Source organism: Oncorhynchus masou, chromosome 6, assembly GCF_036934945.1.
Source record: "Oncorhynchus masou masou isolate Uvic2021 chromosome 6, UVic_Omas_1.1, whole genome shotgun sequence".
Taxonomy (NCBI): domain Eukaryota; kingdom Metazoa; phylum Chordata; class Actinopteri; order Salmoniformes; family Salmonidae; genus Oncorhynchus; species Oncorhynchus masou.
Genome location: NC_088217.1, coordinates 14,232,875 through 14,252,915, shown reverse-complemented (window position 1 = coordinate 14,252,915; position 20,041 = coordinate 14,232,875). Strand labels below are relative to the sequence as shown.

General features: G+C 42.5%; 1 protein-coding gene across 1 annotated transcript in view; it reads right to left on the bottom strand.

Annotated features, from left to right (window-relative positions):
* Nucleotides 1-20,041, bottom strand: part of necab3 (N-terminal EF-hand calcium binding protein 3) — a 58,772-nt gene that overhangs the window by 19,153 nt on the left and 19,578 nt on the right. Inside the window, exons 3-5 of the mRNA XM_064967149.1 lie at nucleotides 13,612-13,720; nucleotides 9,109-9,134; nucleotides 5,178-5,275 (exon numbers count right to left, since the gene is read on the bottom strand). Coding sequence (XP_064823221.1) covers nucleotides 5,178-5,275; nucleotides 9,109-9,134; nucleotides 13,612-13,720 — 233 coding nt within the window. The remainder of the gene's footprint in view (nucleotides 1-5,177; nucleotides 5,276-9,108; nucleotides 9,135-13,611; nucleotides 13,721-20,041) is intronic.

The window sequence follows — 20,041 nt, the reverse complement described above, 5'->3', positions numbered from 1 at the left end:
AGAGGAGTGGGAGGCCCCAGTGCACAACTGAGCAAGAGGACAAGTACATTACAGTGTCTAGTTTGAGAAACAGACGCCTCACAAGTCCTCAACTGGCAGCTTCATTAAATAATACCCGCAAAACACCAGTCTCAACGTCAACAGTGAAGAGGCATCTCTGGGATGCTGGCCTTCTAGGCAGAGTTCTTCTGTCCAGTGGCTGTGGTCTTTTGCCCATCTTAATATTTTATTTTTATTGTCCAGTCTGAGATATGGCTTTTTCTTCTCGGATTCGCCTCTTATATATGTCCCATTTAGCAGACGCTTTTGTCCAAAGCGACTTACAAGTCGGCTGGGGCCACTACTTTTTTACATATGGGTGGTCCCAGCGGGAATCGAACCCACGACGCTTGGCGTTGCAAGCGCCATGCTCTACCGACTGAGCCACACAGGCCTCTTCACTGTTGACATTGAGACTGTTGTTTTGCGGGTACTTTTTAATGAAGCTGCCAGTTGAGGACTTGTGAGGCGTCTGTTTCTCAAACTAGACACTGTAATGTACTTGTCCTCTTGCTCAGTTGTGCACTGGGGCCTCCCACTCCTCTTTCTATTCTGGTTAGAGACCGTTTGCGCTGTTCTGTGAATGGAGTAGTACACAGCGTTGTACGAGATCTTCAGTTTCTTGGCAATTTCTCACATGGAATAGCCTTCATTTCTCAGAACAAGAATAGACTGACGAGTTTCAGAAGTTATTTGTTCCATTTTGAGCCTGTAATCGAACCCACAAATGCTGATGCTCCAGATACTCAACTTGTCTAAAGAAGGCCAGTTGTATTGCTACTTTAATCAGTACAACAGTTTTCAGCTGTGCTAACATAATTGCAAAATGGTTTTCTGATGATCAATTAGCCTTTTAAAATTATAAACTTGGATTAGCTAACACAACGTGCCATTGGAACATAGGAGTGATGGTTGCTGATAATGGGCCTCCTCTGTACGCCTATGTAGATATTCCATTTAAAAAAATCTTCAGTTTCCAGGTACAACAGTAATTTACAACATTAACAATGTCTACACTGTATTTCTGATCAATGTTATGTTATTTTAATGGACAAAAAATGTGTTTTTCTTTCAGTAACAAGGGCATTTCTAAGTGACCCCAAACTTTTGAATGGTAGTGTATATTTTAACAAATGTTAGAATTTTTCTTCCAGTTTGATATTTTGTGTAGATCGTTAACAAAAAAATGACAAATCCATTTTAATCCCACTTTGTAACATAACAACATGTGGAAAAAGTCAAGGGGTGTGAATACTTTCTGAAGGCACTGTATAACCTCTGGTGTATCATGAAGGAAACCTGACCGAAACACTGACAATGTGCAGTGGTAAAATCGTGTGTGGGGGAGATATACACTGAACAAAAATATAAATGCAGCATGTGAAGTGTTGTTCCCATGTTTCATGAGCTGAAATAAAAGATCCCAGAACAGTTCCATATCCACAAAAAGCTTATTTCTCTCAAATTTTGTGTACAAATTTGTTTACATCCCTGTTAGTGAGCATTTCTCCTTTGCCAAGAAAATCCATCTATCTGACAGGTGTGGCATATCAAGAAGCTAATTAAACAGCATGATCATTACACAGGTGCACCTTGTGCTGGGGGTCAATAAACAGCCACTCCAAAAAGTGCAGTTTCTTTCACATCACAATGCCACAGATGTCTCAAGTTGAGGGAGAGTGCAATTGGCATGCTAACTGCAGGAATGTCTACCAGAGCCGTTGCCAGAGAATTGAATGTTCATTTCTCTACCATAAGCCACCTCCAACATCGTTTTAGAGAATTTGGCAGTATGTCCAACCGGCCTCATAAACACAGACCACGTGTAACCATACCAGCCCAGGACCTCCACATCCACCTTATTCACCTGCGGGATTGTCTCAGACCAGCCACCTGGACAGCTGACGATACTGTGGGTTTGCAAAACTGTCAGAAACCGTCTCAGGGAAGCTCATCTACGTGCTCGGCGTAATCACCAGGGTCTTGACCTGACTGCAGTTCGGCGTCGTAACCGACATCGTTGGGCAAATACTCACCTTAGAGGGCCACTGGCATGCTGGAGAAGTGTGCTCTTCATGGATGAATCCCAGTTTCAACTGTACCGGGCAGATGGCAGACAGCATGTATGGCATCATGAACAGAGTGACCCATGGTTACAGTAGGGTTATGGTATAGGCAGGCATAAGCCACGGACACAATTGCATTTTATCGATGGCAATTTGAATGCACAGAGATACCGTGACAAGATCCCGAGACCCATTGTCGTGCCATTCATCCGCCGCCATCACCTCATGTTTCAGCATTATAATGCACGGCCCCATGTCTCAAGGATCTGTACACAATTCCTGGAAGCTGAAAATGTACCAGTTCTTCCATGGCGCATGTTTGTGACAATCTGGATCGACCTGTACGACACCTTGTTCCTATTCCCGCAAATATCTAGCAACTCCGCATAACCATTGAAGAGGAGTGGGACAACGTTCCACAGGCCACAATCAACAGCCTGATCAACTCTATGTGAAGGAGATGTGTCACGCTGCATGAGGCAGATGGGTCACACCAGATACTGACTGGTTTTCTGATCCACACCCCTACCTTTTTTAAAGGCATGTGACCAACAGATATAACTGTTGTCCCGGTCACGTGAAATCCATAGATTAGTGTCTAATGAATTTAGTTCAATTGACTGATTACCTTATATGAACTGTAACTTAGTAAAACCTTTGAAATTTTTGCATGTGGCGTTTATATTTTTATTCAGTGTATATACTGTACATTTGCTACAATGGGTGACTTAGGAATCCCATCAAGCACTTGGCCATACAATTCCTTTTACATCTTCCCTCTTTAGCCACAATGGGAAGGGCTGACTGTGCACTGCAAAACTCTACAGTTAGCTAGCCAGCTTCCCAATGTTCCTGTATGGGCTCTGGGAAGCTCGATAAAATGTCTCAGCTATAAAAAAGCATTATATAGACCATAATATGATGCTAATGAATGCAGATATGCTTGGCTGGACTATTCCTACACCAATATTGTTGCTTGACTCATCATTTTTATGAGGCACACTAGATTGCCTCCATCTGTGCTGGGGAGCCGTTTCGTCTCAAAGTCATGAATCAGCTGAATGGAGGGAAACTAGCCCTCAGATGGACTGTGGAGTATTTACTGCTAATACAAAACATAGGTAGGGTATATTTTGTAGCCTATATCGTAAGGTACAGTATATAGCCAGGTGTGTGCCTTTCCAAATCATGTCCAATCAATTGAATTTACCACAGGTGGACTCCAATCAAATTGTAGGAACATCTCAAGGATGATCAATGGAAATAGGATGCGCCTGAACTCAATTTCGAGTCTCATAGCAAAGGGTCTGAATACTTATATAAATAAGGTATTTCAGTTTTTCTTTAATAAATTTGCAAAACTGTATGAGGAAAATGTTTTATTAATACATTCTAGAATTAGGCTGTAACGTAACAAAATGTGGAAAAAGGGAAGGGGTCTGAATGCACTGTATGTTCTACATAAGGTATATTCTGTAGCCTATATCGTAAGGTATATTCTGTAGCCTATATCGTAAGGTATATTCTGTAGCCTATATCGTAAGGTATATTCTGTAGCCTATATCGTAAGGTATATTCTGTAGCCTATACCGTAAGGTATATTCTGTAGCCTATACCGTAAGGTATATTCTGTAGCCTATATCGTAAGGTATATTCTGTAGCCTATATCGTAAGGTATATTCTGTAGCGTAAGGTATATTCTAGCCTATACCGTAAGGTATATTCTGTAGCCTATACCGTAAGGTATATTCTGTAGCCTATACCGTAAGGTATATTCTGTAGCCTATACCGTAAGGTATATTCTGTAGCCTATATCGTAAGGTATATTCTGTAGCCTATATCGTAAGGTATATTCTGTAGCCTATACCGTAAGGTATATTCTGTAGCCTATATCGTAAGGTATATTCTGTAGCCTATATTGTAAGGTATATTCTGTAGCCTATACCGTAAGGTATATTCTGTAGCCTATATCGTAAGGTATATTCTGTAGCCTATATCGTAAGGTATATTCTGTAGCCTATATCGTAAGGTATATTCTACAGCCTATATCGTAAGGTATATTCTACATAAGGTATATTCAGCAGGCTTTATCTATACCCTATAGAATATATTCTATAGCTCTCATTCAATGGACTGTGTAGCATTTACAGTTCATAATACAAAACATACAGTGCCTAGTGAAAGTCTACACATCCTTTGCACAGTTTTCATATTTTGCTGCCTACAAATTTAATTTATTTTATTAAATTCATTTTTGAACTTATTGATCTACACAAGCTGCTGCACTTCCAAGGTAAAACCAAATTATAGAACATTTATGAAAAATAAAAAAGATATCTTAATTGAGTATGTCTTCACACCCAAGAGTTAATACTTGGTGGTGGCACCTTTGGAAGCCATTACAGCTGTCAATAGTTTTGAATAAGATTCTACCAAATTTGCACAAATCTTAGGGCAACATATATCCATTGTTTTTGTCAAAATTGCTCAAGATTAGTACATTTGGTTGGGAATCATTGATGGACAGCAATATTCAAACCGTGTCACTGATTTTCACACAGATTTAAGTCGGGTCTGAGACTATTCAGGAACACTCAACACCTCTTGGAAAGCCATTCTGGTGTGTCTTTGGCATTACAATGTGTGTATTGTCCCTCTGAAAAATAAAAAACTATCCCATCGTCAGGTATTCCGAAGACTGAGGTAGGATTCTCTCTCAATGTTTATCTGGGCTATGCTCCTTTCATATTTATTTTGAACCTGACAAAGTCCCCAGTACCTGCCGGAGACAAGCGTACCGATAACGTGATGCTGCCACCACAGTACTTGAAAAGATACGGGGTAGACTTTCACTAAGCACTGTAGGTATAGAGTATATTCTGTGGCCCACAGTCACCAAGCTGTGAACTCTTGCTTTCACCTATGCAATCCTGTTACATCAGTGATTACTTCAAGGTGCAGAGGAAAGAAGGGTATATTTTCAAAGTATTTTTGAATTAACTCATCTATTTGACAGTAACCCTTGAGCATGGATGGGTATGATGTCTCAAAATAGTTCACACAAAGGCTTACCTCTTTAGTTTTGTCCATGGCCTTCAAGATGGCGACGTTTAGGGTTTCCAGAGCAGAGAGGACATTCATATACTCCCCCAAGTGTTGAGCAAAGTAATCTGAAATAAGCAAACATTTGTTTATTTAACATAGACTCACCAGTTTCTTATACTGTACAGTAAGGTATAAACATAAACGTTCAGTTGGATATCTAATGTGTATGATATCGCAAGAGCTTTCCCTGATAATGACATCTTTGCTCTTTGATCTGTCTCTGAAAAATGTATTGACTGATCAAAGAACCAAATAGAATGGTACATTCTGAAACACAAGAGTAGACATTGATTGGATAAACTGTTATAACCTCTTATAAAGTCAGAAAGTAATTAAAGGTCGACTTTGGTCACGAAAAACTGTCCAAGCTCACCCCTCATCTACATTTTCAAACAGAAATGTGGTGTGCCGTTGGTGGTTCGTCAATGTGTGGTCATGGGCGCCACTGCCGACGTAGTCAGTTCATTAGCAAAGCTAGCCACTTTAGCTAGCCAGTATCGACGACGTTGTCCCAGCCGTGAGGGTTCGCTGCTTCCCCAATCAAAAGCCCTGGATTAACACTGAGGTTGGAGCTAAATTAAAGGACAGGACTACCACATACAGAGCCATCGTAGACAACCCTGGGGATTTGGCCAAGGACAGGAATACCACATACAGAGCTTTCGTAGACAACCCTGAGGCTATGGCCAAGGACAGGAATACCACATACAGAGCTTTCATAGACAACCCTGGGGATATGGCCAAGGACAGGAATACCACATACAGAGCTTTCGTAGACAACCCTGAGGCTATGGCCAAGGACAGGAATACCACATACAGAGCTTTCGTAGACAACCCTGAGGCTATGGCCAAGGACAGGGATAAGCATAAGAAGTCCCGCTACAACTCCGCAGAGTCATCAAACGAGCAAAAGGACAATATAGGAATAAAGTGGTATCATATTACACAGTCTCCGACGCCTGCCTCAAGTGGCAGTGGCTACAGTCCATTACGGATTACAAAAAGGAAGACCCAACTTTGATCTGCCCAACGATGCCGCTCTACCAGACAAAGTCAATGCATTTTATTCATTGACAACAACAGCATGCTGGGTGTGAGTGCCGTCACTGACCCAGATGATTTGGTAATCTCGCTCTTCGAGGCCGAGATGAAAAAGATCTTTAAATCAGGTCAACCCACACAAGGCCGCGGGGCAGTTCTCAGAGGATATGCAGAACAGCTGCAGAACAACCTCTCCTTGTCCCAGTCTGTAATCCCCTACATGTTTAAGATGACCATCATCATTCCTGTTCCCAAGAACTCTAAGGCTTCATGCCACAATGACTATTGCACTGTAGCACTCACATCTGTAATCATGAAGTGCTTTGAGAGGCTGGTTATGGCACACATTAACTCCATCATCCCAGACACCCTAGATCCACTCCAATTTGCATACCGCCCCAACAGATCCATAGATGATGCAATCTCATTTGCTATCCACACTGCCCTCACCTACCTAGATAAGAGGAATACCTATGTGAGAGTGCTGTTCATGGACTACAGCTCAGCGTTCAACACCATTTTCCCTTCAAAGCTCATCACCAAGTATAGGACTCTAGGTCTGAACACCTCCCTCTGCAACTGGATCCTGGACTTCCTGACGGGCCGCCTCCAGGTGGTGAGGGTAGATAAAATCCCCTCCGGCACGCTGACCCTTAACACAGGGGCTCCACACGGGTGTGTGCTTCAACCTCTCCCTCAACGTCAGCAAGACCAAAGAGCTGATTGTGTACTACAGGAAACAAAGGAGCAAGCACACCCCAATCCACATCGACGGGGCTGCAGTGGAGCAGGTAGACCGCTTCAAGTTCCTCGGTGTCCAAAACACTAAAGACTTAAAATGGTCTAAATACGCACACAGTCGTGAAGAAGACCTCTTCCCCCTCAGGAGGTTGAAAAAGTTTGGCATGGGCCCTCAAATCTTTAAATGGTTCTACAGCTGCACCATTGAGAGCATATTGACTGGCTGCATCACTGCCTAGTGCGGCGATAGCACCGTCTTTGATCGCATGGTGCTAGAGTGTGGTGGGGACAAACCAGTACATTACTGGGGCCGAGCTCCCTGCCATCCAGGACAACTATATCAGGTGGTGTGGTAGGAAGGCCCGGAAAATCATTAGACAACCACTCAAGTCAGACTATTCCCTCTCCTTTCTACACGGCAAGCGGTACCGGTGCATCAAGTCTGGCACCGACAGGCTCTTGAACAGCTTCCATCCCCAAGAAATAATACTGATAAAGAGCTAACAAAATAGCTACACGGACTTCCTGAATCAATCTTGTATCCTCATTTTTGTCTCTATACACACTCACAGGTCCCTACACACTCACAGGTCCCTACACACTCACAGGTCCCTACACACTCATACTCCATCATTTACTCACTCACACATAACATGCACATACATTTATACTGACTACAAACACCCCCTCACATACAAGCTCAGCGTATGTGTTTATCTTATATCCTGATGCCTAGTCCCCTTATTCAATAAATATCTACCTCCATCACTTCAGTATCCCTGCACATTGTTAATATAGTATTGGAACTGACCCTGTATATAGTATGCTTACTTAGTTATTGTGTTATTAATATATCTTCACATTTCTCATGTTTTTTTCTAGTAATACATTGTTATTGATTATTGCATTGTTGGGATTTGAATTTGCAAGAAAGACATTTCACTGTACTTGTGTATATGACATTAAAACATTGGGCTCCCAGGTGGTGCAGTGGGTGCTAGAGGCATCACTCCAGACCCTGTATCACATCCGGTCTTTATTGGGAGTCCCATAGGGCGGCGCACAAATGGCCCAGTGTCGTCTGGGTTTGGCCGGAGGAGGCCATCATTGTAAATAAGAATTTGTTCTCAACCGACTTGCCTAGTTAAATAAAAATATATGTTGACGTCCTTTCACCTGACTTGATTTTGGACAGAAGCTGTAGAGATTGGTAAGAAATGGAACTTCTGTAGCCAAATATCTTATTCATATAATTTGTTTTTAAGCATTAAATAACCTGGAATTATGGTGCACTGATCAGTCATGCAGTTTATTTTTTGCATTTTTGCCCAAAGTCGACCTTTAAGCCAAAACGCTTAATGAAGTGTGTCAGTGTGCCAACTGTAGTCACACTTGACCAAAGTAATACAACTGTAGTCATACGTGACCATGGTAATGTCAACTGTACTCATACTTGACTATGGTAATGCCAACTGTAGTCATACTTGACTATGGTAATGCCAACTGTAGTCATACTTGACCATGGTAATGTCAAATGAATCAGGACATTTTAACTTTCACCAATCAAAGAGTGTCCTGGATTTCCTTCACCTATGAAGCAGACATTGACCGATGTCCATTGGACTAACTCCAAGATGACGCAGCGAAGGCACTTACAGTGATGAGAGATAGTTAACTTCCCCCTGACGTCAAGCTGCTGCACGACTGACGCTTTTGCCATTCAATAAATTATGCAGCAGATTTATTCTCGGAAGTGAGTGTTTACATGTCTTTGTACTATTCCATGGCTTTCCAGACCATCTGCCACTCACCTCCATACGCTGGAGATCTAGATGTCCGTCAGGTTACAGTTTATACCCAGACTGATAATAACAGATGATGATCGGCGATGATGCGGATGATGAAGATGGGAATGGTGATGTGATGACAATAATGAGGAAGATTATGCTAATGTTTGACAGCCTATCACAACAATAAGATACTGACATAGCATGGTTGAGCACAAAAGCTCCCCAGGTGAGACCAATGCTTAACTGGAAGAACGTTGGGGAGATTGCAGGGTTAATATGAAGAAAGGATAGGCCACATTAACAAAGACAGTAGGCCCAACACTCACCTGAAAGCTTGTCGGTGTCTAGGTTGCTACAATGTAGCAGAAAAGAAAAAGAGGGGAAGGAAAGAGAGTTAATTGAATCATTTAAGTCATGGAAGCACGTCGGGTGCCATAAACCCCATGTACTGTAAAACTTTCAGGAATTAATAAGCTCAATAAAAGTTAGATCAAATGTGCCAATTACAATGCTTTCTTCCTAATCATCTTGGAAAAACAGAATCCTTGTTCATCCTAGGAGTGCGATTAATTCACCTCACACTTTTTCACTCATAGTGTCTGATTGAAGCCTACAGGCTTTGATTAAAGAAATGTGAACTATATCTATTAGTACTATATCTCTTGACACAATGATGAAAATAATCATGGCCTCTAATCCTTCAAGCTGCATACTGGACCCTATTCCAACTAAACTACTGAAAGAGCTGCTTCCTGTGCTTGGCCCTCCTATGTTGAACGTAATAAACGGCTCTCTATCCACTGGATGTGTACCAAACTCACTAAAAGTGACAGTAATAAAGCCTCTCTTGAAAAAGCCAAACCTTGACCCAGAAAGTTTTTTATATTATCGGCCTATATCGAATCTTCCATTCCTCTCAAAATATTTAGAAAAGGCTGTTAGCAGCAACTCACTGCCTTCCTGAAGACAAACAATGTATACGAAACGCTTCAGTCTGGTTTTAGACCCCATCATAGCACTGAGACTGCACTTGTGAAGGTGGGAGATTACCTTTTAATGGCATCAGACCGAGGCTCTACATCTGTCCTCGTGCTCCTAGACCTTAGTGCTCCTAGACCTTAGTGCTCCTAGACCTTAGTGCTGCTTTTGACACCATCGATCAGCACATTCTTTTGGAGAGATTGGAAACCCAAATTGGTCTACACGGCCTGGTTTAGATCTTATCTGTTGTGAAGATAGTTTGTCTCTGTGAGTGGTTTGTCCTCTAACAAATCAACTGTAATTTTCGGTGTTCCTCAAGGTTCCGTTTTAAGACCACTATTGTTTTCACTATATATTTTACCTCTTGGGGATGTCATTCGAAAACAATGTTAACTTTCACTGCTATGCGGATGACACACAGCTGTACATTTCAATGAAACATGGTGAAGCCCCAAAATTGCCCTCGCAAGAAGTCTGTATTTCAGACATAAGGAAGTGGATGGCTGCAAACTTTCTACTTTTAAACTCAGACAAAACAAAGATGCTTGTTCTAGGTCCCAAGAAACAAAGAGATCTTCTGTTGAATCTGATAATTAATCTTAATGGTTGTACAGTCGTCTCAAATAAAACTGTGAATGACCTCGGCGTTACTCTGGACCCTGATCTCTCATATCAAGACTGTTTCAAGGACAGCTTTTTTCCATCTACGTAACATTACACAAATCAGAAACTTTCTGTCCAAAAATGATGCAGAAAAAATAATCCACGCTTTTGTCACTTCTAGGTGAGACTACTGCAATGCTCTACTTTCCGGCTACCCGGATAAGGCACTAAATAAACTTCAGTTAGTACTAAATACGGCTGCTACAATCCGGACTAGAACCAAAAAATTTGATCATATTACTCCAGTGCTCGCCTCCCTACACTGGCTTCCTGTTAAGGGCTGATTTCAAGGTTTTACTGCTAACCTACAAAGCATTACATGGGCTTGCTCCTACCTATCTCTCTGATTTGGTCCTGCCGTACATACCTACACGTACGCTACGGTCACAAGACGCAGGCCTCCTAATTGTCCCTAGAATTTCTAAGCAAACAGCTGGAGGCAGGGCTTTCTCCTATAGAGCTCCATTTTTTATGGAATGATCCGCCTACCCATGTGAGAGACGCAGACTCTTCAGTAGGTCCTATGATTGAGTGTAGTCTGGCCCAGGAGTGTGAAGGTGAACGGAAAGGCTCTGGAGTAACAAACCGCCCTTGCCGTCTCTGCCTGGCCGGTTCCCCTCTTTCCACTGGGATTCTCTGCCTCTAACCCTATTACAGGGGCTGAGTCACTGGCTTACTGGTGCTCTTTCATGCCGTCCCTAGGAAGGGTGCGTCACTTGAGTGGGTTGAGTCACTGATGTGATCTTCCTGTCTGGGTTGGCGCTCCCCCCTTGGGTTGTGCCGTGGCGGAGATCTTTGTGGGCTATACTCGGCCTTGTCTCAGGATGGTAAGTTGGTGGTTGAAGATACCCCTCTAGTGGTGTGGGGGCTGTGATTTGGTAAAGTGGGTGGGGTTATGTCCTTCCTGTTTGGCCCTGTCCGGGGGTATCATCAGATGGGGCCACAGTGTCTCCTGACCTCTCCTGTCTCAGCCTCCAGTATTTATGCGTCGGGGGGCTAGGGTCAGTTTGTTATATCTGGAGTACTTCTGTCTTATCCGGTGTCCTGTGTGAATTTAAGGATGCTCTCTCTAATTCTCTCTTTTTTTCACTCATCTCGAAGGACCTGAACCTTAGGACCATGCCTCAGGACTACCGAGCATGAGGACTCCTTGCTGTCCCCAGTCCACCTGGCCGTGCTGCTGCACCAGTTTCAACTGATCTGCCTGCGGCTATGGAATCCTGACCTGTTCACCGGACTTGCTACCTGTCCCAGACATGCTGTTTTCAACTCTCTAGAGACAGCAGGAGTGGTAGAGATACTCTTAATGATCGGCTATGAAAAGCCAACTGACATTTACTCCTGAGGTGCTGACTTGCTGCACCCTCGACAACTAATGTGATTATTATTATTTGACCCTGCTGGTCATTTATGAACATTTGAACATCTTGGCCATGTTCTGTTATAATCTCCACCTGGCACAGTCAGAAGAGGACTGGCCACCCGTCATAGCCTGGTTCCTCTCTAGGTTTCTTCCTTGGTTTTGGCCTTTCTAGGGAGTTTTTCCTAGCCACCGTGCTTCTACACCTGCATTGCTTGCTGTTTGGGGTTTGAGGCTGGGTTTCTGTACAGCATTTTGAGATATCAGCTGATGTACGAAGGGCTATATAAATCAATTTGATTTGAACCCCTCTCTGGAAATGCAATTTCCATGTTAATTGGAGCCAACATTGTTGAACAATATTTGAACTTTTCAAGTCAGAATTCTCCAGGCTGAAATGGATGGATGGGCAGAAACGACCGCTTAAAAGACAACCACTTAACATGCTGTCATTAATATTAGCCTAATATATGCACCTATAAAAGCATCTTCCCTGCTGGCATTTGCAAGCCTTTTATTGGCTCGTCTTGGACTGCCAAATTAAGAGCAAAAGTAAACCTGGTTAATGACTTGTGTAATTGGAATGTGCAACCTGCATTGCACCTATTACCTTCCGCTGTAATTTATCATTGTTGATGCTAAAATCCGCAGCGATGCCCTTTGTCACTTCAAGGGAATTAGCTTGTAGCTGCTAATGTGTTTTCACTAGAAGAGTAACACTGATCTTCACTGTGGCAGGAAGATGTCCTTGGCATTCCAGCTGTGTGTTCATTAACATAAGCATTAACATAATCCCAAAATTGAACAGAATGTTCAGAAGTATTCATTACTTTGAGAGATGTCTGGGAGAATCCTGGCCTGTGGCGTTTGCGAGGAGTGCTCTGTGTGTGTTTCTCTATTTGTTCAGCTCAGCTGCAGGGACTTTGAAGGACAAGCTAATCTCCATAACAAGGGCATGCTTGGACTTTAAATGTTATAATGTGAAATTGTTCACGTTGGGGGAGCAAGTTGTAAAGTGCTCAATGAATCTACATTTCCATTCTGCCAAAGGCAATCAAGTCAACAGGCTGAAACAATGGAACGTTAAACTTTTGCCACTTCAGGAGAGAAAGGCTTTTAAAGGGGAAGTTCAGGATTTATAACTTGATATTAGGTGGTTCCTCACCCTAAAAGTAGGCCAGGAGAAACTGTAATTTGTGGTTCAGTTGTCTTTAAAAAAAACTGTCTCTGTTGTTGTTGCTATATTACACTGATGCTCAACAGTCTTTTACATGTTGTCATTACCAAGTGAGGGATTTCTTTTATCGTGGGAAGTATAACACAGCATAAAAACATCTGATGAGGTCTATGCATGGTAAATTACACAAAATCGTACTGATTCTGATTATCCACCATCTACTCTGTTGTTGCTTAGTTCTGCAAAACATTTGGTCGAGCATACAAGGAGTCTGCATGTTCAGGAATTGTAAATGTACCTGTGCCATGTGTTCCTTTAATCTAATCAATGTTAGAAACCATGTTATACAAACCATGTTACAAACCATGTTATACAAACCATGTTAGAAACCATGTTATACAAACCATGTTAGAAACCATGTTATACAAACCATGTTACAAACCATGTTACAAACCATGTTACAAACCATGTTACAAACCATGTTAGAAACCATGTTATACAAACCAATGTTACAAACCATGTTAGAAACCATGTTACACAAACCATGTTACACAAACCATGTTATACAAACCATGTTATACAAACCATGTTACAAACCATGTTACAAACCATGTTAGAAACCATGCATGTTGCAGAGAGGGAACATACTTATTCTGCCTTCCGTCTATGGAGTAGAAGAGCTCCTGCAACTCCTCAGTGGTGAGAATCCCGTCAGCAAAATAAGCATTGAACTCATCAAACGACAGTTTTCCGTCATCTGAAAAGACAACACAAGACCACAGTTTACTGTGCATCCTTGACTGAGACACATGGCCAAAAGGAAATCAAACCAGGGTTTAAATAGTATTTGCGGGCTTTCAAATACTTGACTGTTTAATGGACCTGCCTTGAGAGCCAGATGGTTTGGGTTCCCATTGGTTGCATGCATGTAAGCTCAATCAAGAGCAGCTTAAAGTATTTGATATTAAAAAAAAAAATACTATTTGAACCCAGGTCTGGAAGAAATAGAACTGGCCTACATTATAGCTTCAAATGCTTTGTACCAAATGGCACCCAGTCATATGAGCACTGGTCAAAAGTAGTGCACTATAGAGAGAATAGGGTGCCATTTGGGACGCATTCGACGACTTTGCTGAATACAACCACAAATGGCAGTTGTTGATGTTTGTTACATTTTGTACTAAGCACTGGCATAAGGCACAGGAAGAGCTCAGTGCCCTTAGTTGCCTTAGTGCCCTTAGTTGTCTGATTTGTGACAAACATATTCCTGGTGTCAATCTGTCGCTTGGCAGGAGAACTAGACACACAAACATTGGAGCCAGCAGCCAGTTAGACAGACCTGGCGTGCTGAAGGACAGAAGGAAGTCATCAGCAGATTTATAACACTTTGGTTATGTCCCAAATGGCACCCGGTTCCCTATATAGTGCACTACTTTTGACCAGGGCCTATAAAGCTCTGGTCAAAAGTAGTGCACTATATAGGGAATAGGGTGCCATTTGGGACTCAAAATTTCAAAGGGCAAACCATACCCAAACCATAGAAGTCAGAATCATTCTATGTCTATGATCCAAACAATCAAAAAGAAATGTCAGAGCTGCTTTCCAGCAAACTGCCCAAATAATCAGGCCAATCTGTCCAAATTGCACACGACAAGGTAACAATGAATATAATTCAATATGCCAGAAGTTCCAGACAGTTGATTCGCCTCATTTCAAGGGCAAATTGAGGACCATCTGTTTGGCTAGGATCCGTCTCAGACCTCATCATGGCTGTTCTGAATTTGTAATGCGCTGGCTGGGAGGATGATGCAAGGCCTTTACCGCGACCTCCTTTCACCTGAAATAGCTAACGACGACCCAACCAAACGGCTAATACACTTATACAAGCTACATCAAACAGATCCAAAGACATCGCTTACAACTTCGCTGTGGTAATAGGAAGAGGGACATTTTTACATAATGAAAAGGTTCTTTGTTCAAAGCGGTCCTATCTGATGCAGTCAGTGGCTTTGTGCAGATCAGCAGTAAGAAGAACAGGCTAAGGGTTATAATACAAAGTAGATATGCAGGAAATATGGTACAACATTGTGATGCTTGATCGAGAAAACAATGGGAGGCTGTCTGTCTGCACTTTTTTATAGTTATTTTTTTCAACATGTCAGCCACAGGTGGCTACTTTTCAAAAACAGGATCAAATAATAGGAAACACACTTAATCTAGTACATGTTGTTCCAGTAAGTGTTGTTCCAGTACATGTTGTTCCAATTCCAGTACATGATGTTCTAGTATATGTTGTTCCAGTACAAGTTGTTCCAGTACATGATGTTCCAGTACATGATGTTGTTCTAGTAGGTGTTGTTCTAGTATATGTTGTTGCAGTAAATGCTGTTGCAGTAAATGCTGTTGCAGTAAATGCTGTTCCAGTACATGTTGTTGCAGTAAATGGTGTTCCAGTACATGTTGTTCCAGTACATGTTGTTCCAGTACATGTTGTTGCAGTAAATGTTGTTCCAGTACACGTTGTTCCAGTACACGTTGTTCCAGTACATGTTGTTCCAGTACATGATGTTCCAGTAAATGTTGTTGCAGTACATGTTGTTGCAGTACATGATGTTCCAGTACATGATGTTCCAGTAGATGTTGTTCCAGTAGATGTTGTTGCAGTAAATGCTGTTGCAGTAAATGCTGTTGCAGTACATGTTGTTCCAGTACATGATGTTGCAGTACATGCTGTTGCAGTACATGCTGTTGCAGTACATGTTGTTGCAGTACATGTTGTTGCAGTAAATGTTGTTCTAGTACATGTTGTTGCAGTAAATGTTGTTCCAGTACACGTTGTTCCAGTACATGTTCCAGTACATGTTGTTCCAGTACATGATGTTCCAGTAAATGTTGTTGCAGTACATGTTGTTGCAGTACATGATGGTCCAGTACATGTTGCAGTAAATGTTGTTCCAGTAAATGTTGTTGCAGTAAATGTTGTTGCAGTACATGTTGTTGCAGTACATGTTGTTCCAGTACATGATGTTCCAGTACATGATGTTCCAGTAGATGTTGTTCCAGTAGATGTTGTTGCAGTAAATGCTGTTGCAGTAAATGCTGTTGCAGTACATGTTGTTCCAGTACATGATGTTGCAGTACATGATGTTGCAGTACATGCTGTTGCAGTACATGTTGTTGCAGTACATGTTGTTGCAGTAAATGTTGTTCTAGTACATGTTGTTGCAGTAAATGTTGTTCCAGTACATGTTGTTCCAGTACATGTTGTTCCAGTACATGTTGTTGCAGTAAATGTTGTTCTAGTACATGTTGTTGCAGTACATGTTGTTCCAGTACATGTTGTTGCAGTAAATGTTGTTCCAGTACACGTTGTTCCAGTACACGTTGTTCCAGTACATGTTGTTCCAGTACATGATGTTCCAGTAAATGTTGTTGCAGTACATGTTGTTGCAGTACATGATGGTCCAGTACATGTTGCAGTAAATGTTGTTCCAGTAAATGTTGTTGCAGTAAATGTTGTTGCAGTACATGTTGTTGCAGTACATGTTGTTCCAGTACATGATGTTCCAGTACATGATGTTCCAGTACATGTTGTTCCAGTAGATGTTGTTGCAGTAAATGCTGTTGCAGTAAATGCTGTTGCAGTACATGTTGTTCCAGTACATGATGTTGCAGTACATGATGTTGCAGTACATGCTGTTGCAGTACATGTTGTTGCAGTACATGTTGTTGCAGTAAATGTTGTTCTAGTACATGTTGTTGCAGTAAATGTTGTTGCAGTAAATGTTGTTGCAGTACATGTTGTTCCAGTACATGATGGAACACCATTTACTGCTGTTGCAGTACATGCTGTTGCAGTACATGTTGTTGCAGTAAATGTTGTTCTAGTACATGTTGTTGCAGTAAATGTTGTTGCAGTAAATGTTGTTGCAGTAAATGTTGTTGCAGTACATGTTGTTCCAGTACATGATGTTCCAGTACATGTTGCAGTACATGCTGTTGCAGTACATGCTGTTGCAGTACATGTTGTTGCAGTAAATGTTGTTCTAGTACATGTTGTTGCAGTAAATGTTGTTGCAGTAAATGTTGTTGCAGTACATGTTGTTGCAGTACATGTTGTTGCAGTACATGTTGTTCCAGTACATGATGTTCCAGTACATGATGTTCCAGTAGATGTTGTTGCAGTAAATGCTGTTGCAGTAAATGCTGTTGCAGTACATGTTGTTCCAGTACATGATGTTGCAGTACATGCTGTTGCAGTACATGCTGTTGCAGTACATGTTGTTGCAGTACATGTTGTTGCAGTACATGTTGTTGCAGTAAATGTTGTTCTAGTACATGCTGTTGCAGTAAATGTTGTTGCAGTAAATGTTGTTGCAGTACATGTTGTTCCAGTACATGATGTTCCAGTACATGTTGCAGTACATGCTGTTGCAGTACATGCTGTTGCAGTACATGTTGTTCTAGTACATGTTGTTGCAGTAAATGTTGTTGCAGTAAATGTTGTTGCAGTACATGTTGTTGCAGTACATGTTGTTGCAGTACATGTTGTTGCAGTACATGATGGTCCAGTACATGTTGTTGCAGTACATGTTGTTGCAGTAAATGTTGTTCTACTACATGTTGTCCCAGTACATGTTGTCCCAGTACATGTTGTTCCAGTACATGTTGTTGCAGTACATGTTGTTGCAGTACCAGTACATGATGTTGTTGCAGTACATGATGTTGTTGCAGTACATGATGTTGTTGCAGTACATGATGTTGCAGTACATGATGTTGTTGCAGTACATGATGTTGTTGCAGTACATGATGTTGTTGCAGTAAATGATGTTGTTGCAGTAAATGATGTTGCAGTAAATGATGTCATTCACAAACAGTGCAGCTATTCCCTCCGTAAGGCTATCAAACAAGCTAAGCGTCAGTACAGAGACAAAGTAGAATCTCAATTCAACGGCTCAGACACAAGAGGCATGTGGCAGGGTCTACAGTCAATCACGGACTACAGGAAGAAATCCAGCCCAGTCACAGACCAGGATATCTTGCTCCCAGGCAGACTAAATAACTTTTTTGCCCTCTTTGAGGACAATACAGTGCCACTGACACGGCCTGCAACGGAAACATGCGGTCTCTCCTTCACTGCAGCCGAGGTGAGTAAAACATTTAAACGTGTTAACCCTCGCAAGGCTGCAGGCCCAGACGGCATCCCCAGCCGCGCCCTCAGAGCATGCGCAGACCAGCTGGCTGGTGTGTTTACGGACATATTCAATCAATCCCTATACCAGTCTGCTGTTCCCACGTGCTTCAAGAGGGCCACCATTGTTCCTGTTCCCAAGAAAGCTAAGGTAACTGAGCTAAACAACTACCGCCCCGTAGCACTCACTTCCGTCATCACGAAGTGCTTTGAGAGACTAGTCAAGGACCATATCACCTCCACCCTACCTGACACCCTAGACCCACTCCAATTTGCTTACCGCCCAAATAGGTCCACAGACGATGCAATCTCAACCACACTACACACTGCCCTAACCCATCTGGACAAGAGGAATACCTATGTGAGAATGCTGTTCATCGACTACAGCTCGGCATTCAACACCATAGTACCCTCCAAGCTCGTCATCAAGCTCGAGACCCTGGGTCTCGACCCCGCCCTGTGCAACTGGGTACTGGACTTCCTGATGGGCCGCCCCCAGGTGGTGAGGGTAGGTAACAACATCTCCTCCCCGCTGATCCTCAACACTGGGGCCCCACAAGGGTGCGTTCTGAGCCCTCTCCTGTACTCCCTGTTCACCCACGACTGCGTGGCTATGCACGCCTCCAACTCAATCATCAAGTTTGCGGACGACACAACAGTGGTAGGCTTGATTACCAACAACGACGAGACGGCCTACAGGGAGGAGGTGAGGGCCCTCGGAGTGTGGTGTCAGGAAAATATCCTCACACTCAACGTCAACAAAACTAAGGAGATGATTGTGGACTTCAGGAAACAGCAGAGGGAACACCCCCCTATCCACATCGATGGAACAGTAGTGGAGAGAGTAGCAAGTTTTAAGTTCCTCGGCATACACATCACAGACAAACTGAATTGGTCCACTCACACAGACAGCATCGTGAAGAAGGCGCAGCAGCGCCTCTTCAACCTCAGGAGGATGAAGAAATTCGGCTTGTCACCAAAAGCACTCACAAACTTCTACAGATGCACAATCGAGAGCATCCTGGCGGGCTGTATCACCGCCTGGTACGGCAACTGCTCCGCCCTCAACCGTAAGGCTCTCCAGAGGGTAGTGAGGTCTGCACAACGCATCACCGGGGGCAAACTACCTGCCCTCCAGGACACCTACACCACCCGATGTTACAGGAAGGCCATAAAGATCATCAAGGACATCAACCACCCGAGCCACTGCCTGTTCACCCCGCTATCATCCAGAAGGCGAGGTCAGTACAGGTGCATCAAAGCTGGGACCGAGAGACTGAAAAACAGCTTCTATCTCAAGGCCATCAGACTGTTAAACAGCCACCACTAACATTGAGTGGCTGCTGCCAACACACTGACACTGACTCAACTCCAGCCACTTTAATAATGGGAATTGATGGGAAATGATGTAAATATATCACTAGCCACTTTAAACAATGCTACCTTATATAATGTTACTTACCCTACATTATTCATCTCATATGCATACGTATACACTGTACTCTATATCATCGACTGCATCCTTATGTAATACATGTATCACTAGCCACTTTAACTATGCCACTTTGTTTACATACTCATCTCATATGTATATACTGTACTCGATACTATCTACTGTATCTTGCCTATGCTGCTCTGTACCATCACTCATTCATATATCCTTATGTACATATACTTTATCCCCTTACACTTGTATATGACAGTAGTTTAGGAATTGTTAGTTAGATTACTTGTTGGTTATTACTGCATTGTTGGAACTAGAAGCACAAGCATTTCGCTACACTCGCATTAACATCTGCAACCATGTGTATGTGACAAATAAAATTTGATTTGATGTTGCAGTAAATGATGTTGCAGTAAATTATGTTGTTGCAGTACATGTTGTTG